The 5,839-nt window shown below is 41.9% G+C and overlaps 1 protein-coding gene across 1 annotated transcript; it reads left to right on the top strand.

Annotated features, from left to right (window-relative positions):
- Nucleotides 1–548: 548 nt before the first annotated feature.
- On the top strand, nucleotides 549–5,353 carry zfp36l1a (zinc finger protein 36, C3H type-like 1a). Its single transcript, XM_053509700.1, has 2 exons — nucleotides 549–759; nucleotides 2,024–5,353. Exons 1-2 carry the CDS (start codon nucleotides 703–705, stop codon nucleotides 3,080–3,082), a joined length of 1,116 nt encoding a protein of 371 aa, XP_053365675.1. The 5' UTR covers nucleotides 549–702; the 3' UTR covers nucleotides 3,083–5,353.
- Nucleotides 5,354–5,839: the final 486 nt, after the last annotated feature.

A 5,839-nucleotide genomic window follows, 5' to 3' on the forward strand; every position in this document is an offset into this window, starting at 1 on the left:
TTTAAACCTTTTGCTCTGTAATATTACAAAAAAAATTATATGGTCCAACAACATGAAAAAACTAAACTTGTGTATTCTACATGTCTAAAGGGTTCTCCATTAAAAGGACAGGCCTTTGTTGTAAGGTTCAAGAGCATTTAAGCAAGTGAGCAAACAAAATGACTTTTATTTTTAAACTTTAGCTGCTATTCTGTGAGTCAAAGGGATGAAAACTCAGTGTTCCCTGCATGAGATTTCTGTTGCTACCTGTTGCTTACTGAACGTCACAGAACAGTTGTAAAGAGTTTGTTCGAGCATGCATACGTACAAGCCCTAGCATTATTAGCTAATAGTTCCTTTCAAGCTGCAGCATGCATGCACGCGGGTATACAAGATCATGAAATAACTAAGTATTGTGAAAGTAGGCCTGACTCTGAGGTCTGGGTTACAAAGAGAGGGAGGGGAAAACCTGATTCACCAGAGGAGGGGAAAAAAACGAAGTAACGAAACGCCCTTGGGTCTTGACGCGCCTGTAGCTCCTCCTGCGTGGATTATAAAGTGAATGCTTCGCAGATGCGGCTGGGTAAGAGGGGGTTCTCTGTAAGGGCAAAGGAAAGTTCACGCACCGAGAATCCAGCTTGAACACCGCAACAAAAAAGCGCCCTTAAATTTCGCGGGGTTTATTTATTTATTTGTTTTTGTTTTCTTTCCCTCGGAAAAAAAATGACCACGGCTGTGGTGCCGCCTCTGTTTGACTTCAGCGAAGTTATCAACAACAAGGTACGGGCAAAAAAAAAAAAAAAAGTTTATCATGTTGATGAAAAGCTCGATTAGTTTGGTGCTGTGGAATGCGCGTGCTTTTTGGCGCGCGCTTCGACTTGTTTAACAATAGTGTTAAAATGGCGCTAGTTTAAATGCAGTAGTGTGTGTATTTTTGTGTGTTGTTGTGATTGTAACAATCCCCCGAAAAACAGGCGGGAATTTATTAGCTCGGGCAGTACAGTAGACTGGGATTTATGTCTGTTGAGCCCAGTGTAGTTTACGCTTTCTTTGACCGAATCCACAGAAATATAAAGTGTTATAACTAAACTCCTCGCCACGCCTTAGTGGGAAAACCTTATCCACGAGTAGAAACCTGTATAGTAATACTGGTTATCTTCCTTAATAAACCACACGCAGACAACTTAACTGCCCCAGTTCAGTCTTTCAAGTTTCACTACACAAATCAACAAGTGGTGTGTGTTATTTTCAGTCGCACTTCGTTTGGTCCTGTTTATTCAGCGAGAACTCCTAACCGAACTGAGTGCAGTGCACCTGGGACACACTTGGTCTCTGTCTAACTTGTTGATTTGTTCAGGGCTGTAAACTTCACGTCTACATCAACGCTTGGTTTGAGTACTCTGACGCGACTAGACATGATTTTGGCATTGCTTTTTTAACTCACTACAATGGATTTGCATAGCTTTAACAAAGTAGACTGTTAGCAAGCAGCTGTTTCTCTTTCTCTCTTTCACACACACACACACACACTGTTCCTGTTTTTTTTTTTTCTTTTTTCCAGCTAGTGTTATTTTTCCCTCCTCAAGAACTTCAAAAGTGACATTTATTTTGCATACCATGCATACTTTACATTCTTACTACTTTGCACACAAAATAAAGTACCTTAACTGAAGCAGATATGATTAAACTACATTGCAGGTGATGTACATGCTAGCTGGCACCGCAGAGTTGTTTGTTGTTCTATGTTGGCCTGCTTCTCCATGCATATCATTTACTTGAAGAGAAATGAATTCCTGTGGTGGCAGCTCACCTAACCGGCTGTACTATATGCTCATTAGCTCATGAGGTTTAAAATGAAAGGAACCTGATGGACTGACAGCAACAAATAGACACAAGAGCTTTATTCTTACACATTTAATTTTTTGCCTAAGACAACTAATTGATCCAATTTTCATGATCTAATGGTGATCCAAATTGTGTTTATTAGCTTCAATAAAGTATGCTGAGAGACTGACCAGACCTTTTGTTTCCCTTTGATTTCCAGAACAACAAAATGCTGAATTATAACAACAACATTCTTGGTGCTCCACACACCATGCCCGTGCCTTGCACTGGTGCGAATCTGACCATCTCCAACCCCACTGGGAGCCTGCTGGACAGGAAGGCTGTGGGGACGCCCACCATTGGTGGGGTTTACCAACGACGGCACTCAGTCACTTTGCCCAGCAGCAAGCTCAACCAGAATCAGTTCCTGAGCAATGGGAAAACAGATCCAGCACTGGTAGGCCCTGGAATGAGCAGCAGCAACAAAGAGAACCGACTCCGCGATCGTTCTTTCTCAGAGACTGGAGACCGGCTGATGCAGAAGTGCACCGGATCTGGTGGCACTGGAAGCAGTCAGGTGAACTCAAGCCGCTACAAAACGGAGCTGTGCAGGCCATTTGAGGAGAATGGTGCATGCAAGTATGGCGACAAGTGCCAGTTTGCCCATGGCATCCATGAGCTCCGCAGCCTTAGCCGCCATCCTAAGTACAAGACAGAACTCTGCCGCACCTTCCACACCATTGGCTTCTGCCCATATGGGCCACGCTGCCACTTTATCCACAACGCAGAAGAGCGCCGTGGACCTCCAGGTCCCCCATCCCCACTTTCGACATCCAACAAGCTGGATAGGCCACGACTCCAGCACAGCTACAGTTTTGCAGGGTTTCCCAGTTCTGGAGGCCTAAGAGACAGTCCAACCTCTGTCACACCTCCACCCATGTTCTCCCCAGACGAGCTGCCTGAGTGGCCCAGCAGCAATCCCTTCACTTACTCCAGCCAGGAGCTGGCCAATCTTTTTGGCCCCAGTTTGGGCAGTGGATCTGGTGCTGATCCTAATATTCATGCGCCATCCTCTCCAACCAACACCCCTTATTCCTTTAGGCCCATGTCAGAGTCTCCCCACTTATTTGAGTCTCCGTCCAGCCAGCCAGACTCCCTCTCTGACCAGGAGGGCTACCAGAGCAGTTCAGGAGGCAGCCTGAGTGGCTCTGAATCACCCACCCTTGATACCACCCGCCGACTGCCCATCTTCAGCAGGCTGTCCATTTCGGATGATTAAGGTGTATAAGCTGCAGATCCTCTATTGGAACTCAGCAGTGGGCAGAGAGGCTGAGTGGTGAAGTTGCCCTCTATCTCCTGCTTACTCTCACCTTCTAGAGGCAGTAAATGTCCCGTGTATTACTTAGGCTTTGAAAAGATGCAGTCAATTAAGGGAACTTTTATTTGAATCTTTATTTAACCACAACAAGCAAAACCTTTCCCCATTCCCTTCGGTCCAAAGCCTGTTTGCTGCCTTGGCCTTATCTCGGATGCCTTGCCATGACGTGTGACTGTGCCAAAACAGCTAGAGCAGGAAGTGGATTGGTGAAAAGTAAAAGACTGTTGTACCAGGTACTACTGCCACAGTAGTGCATCGGTGAGCCACAGGTGGCACATTCAGGGAAAAGTTCTGTCTTGAGGACCCTCCCCCCCCTGCATAGTACCACTCAAGGACATTTCTAACTATCTAAATGGGTTTGCTAGAGTCATGCTTTAATCATTCACAGCTATCTGATGCAGACTAATATCAAGAAGAAATAAGTGCTTGGGGTATAAGCGTTGAGGTGGAAGGACTACTGTCACTTTTCATTAATTTCCTGCAACCTAGTATAGAAGCTCTTGCTCTGAGAATTCTTCTACCCCTTAGTTAGATGGCAGACTGTCTGGGGGATGAACTTGAGATTGAAACTGGGAGTTAGTATTTGGCACATTCTGTTTTTATCATGTGCTCCAGCTTGATCTTAAAACTAGCACAAAACCATATGATTGGATGCCTTCACTTGCTTCTTCACTGCCCCACCACTACGGTCTCTCCCCTCTCCCCCCATTGTGGCTGGTCACTTGGTGTTTCTTGTGAAGGAATGACCCAACTGGTGATTATCTCTTAAACACTGACTTTTTACTTACCTTCCAATCAGTGAAGGGAAATTCCAGCATTCCCAAGGTGCAGCTGAACTTCCTTCAAATTCACTTGCATATTAAAGCTAACTTGCTTTTTCGTAAAATCCGCTCATAGGAGCACTTGGTAATTTCATCATATCTTTCCATCTTTTATTTTCCCTTCCCCTATTTGACTTCTTGTCATTATTATGGTTATTATTGTTTGGAAAAGAAAACTTTCAAGACAGAAGGTTTTGCTTGTCACTGCTTATTTAACTTATCAAACATATTTATTGGTGATCATATGCATTTTTTGTTAATTTTGTTTGTATTTATCTTAATGAAACGATAGAATATATTTTCTTTTATGTTAAATTATGATCTTCTGTATTAATCTTAAGATTGTGAAGACTTGTCAACTTTTTTCTTTTTTCACAGTTTAATATATTGTACTACAATGACTTGTTTGCAACTACACTTTGATAAAAATGAAAACTTAATTTAAAGCAAAAACAAACAAAAAAAATCCTGTGTTTTGATTATTTATTGTAGATTTTTCCATTCATATTCCCAAATATTGGACTGCAAAACCATTAGGTCTAATGTTTCGTTGATTTATACTCACGAGTGTGACATCAGGGCACTCATCTTATTTTTGTAGTCAGTTGTTGTTTTTTTGCCTTTTAATATATTTTTTTGCACCCCCCCCCCCCTCCTCTTTTTTTCATTGTTGTTTAAATTAAGGCAAGTTTAGTCCTTGCATGTAGCATTTTCTCCTTAGTGCCAGAGGTGGTAATACTGAACTGTATATAATGAGCACTAGATATCCTGGAACATGGTTGGCAGAACATTGTTACCAGAGATAGTAGCGAGTTGGGTTCAAGATAATTCGCCTTTAAGCTTCTGCTTAGGTTCTTGGTACCACCCTGAAGTGCATTTTAATGTTGCGTTGTGTTCAGTTAAACTGATTGTGATGTGATATCAATGCAGGTTACAAAACTTCAGTGTTAAAAGCAGTTCCTCCAGTTACATGTGTTAATTAGATGAATTGCAGGCAATAACTGTGACCAAATGGGTTGGAGAACAAGTGTCCCTTTTTTGTTTAATGATTGGATATATTTTAATATTTCTTCCAACCCAAATGTAAAGTGCCTCTTTTTATACATTCCATTGGGCTCCTTGCCTTGAATAATGATGCAGAAGCTACGTTTGAGTAGTTACTCCTCAGTTTTTGAAGATTGGTTAACAGGATAGACACAAAGAAAGTATCTACCCTAAACTGTTGAATGTATTTTAAACAGCGTTCGCTGTTCACTACAGTAATTTCTGTGAGTTTATATCAAGTTGATTGCTTTTTTTTTTTAATGACTGATTGCAGTTACAAACAATAAACCCCATATTTTTCAGAAAATTGAGTGGAGTGGTGTTTTCTGGTGTCATGGAAAATGAGTGAGTGGAGAAAAAAATCAATCAGATCTACCATGATGTTAAAATAAACCATGTTTTTAATAGTTGTGCGAGGTCCAAAAGCATGCTATTATCAACACTAGTTTGTGTAATGAGGGAGTTCCTATGGGAAACATTACGATTGGTAGTCTGGTTTGGTGGGATATTGATCTTGTACAGATCAAACTTTAGCAGAGCCTGTCTGAATACACAGAGGGACTGGTGGGAAATCAGTGTCCATGGTTTACTCTGAATATTCAAAAACCTATTGGGACTAAGGGGAGGATTCTCTGAACTCTGGATTAGTTCCAGAACCATCTGATACTGTGAATCATTCTTAACCCAAGTGCTCCTGAGTCATGAGAGCCACTGCAACATATGATCCTATACTCATTCTAATTATTCAAGGTGTTTACTTGTGGTCAGATACTGTGTATGACTGGTTGGTGGA

This window comes from Clarias gariepinus, chromosome 13 (assembly GCF_024256425.1).
Source record: "Clarias gariepinus isolate MV-2021 ecotype Netherlands chromosome 13, CGAR_prim_01v2, whole genome shotgun sequence".
Taxonomy (NCBI): Eukaryota; Metazoa; Chordata; class Actinopteri; order Siluriformes; family Clariidae; genus Clarias; species Clarias gariepinus.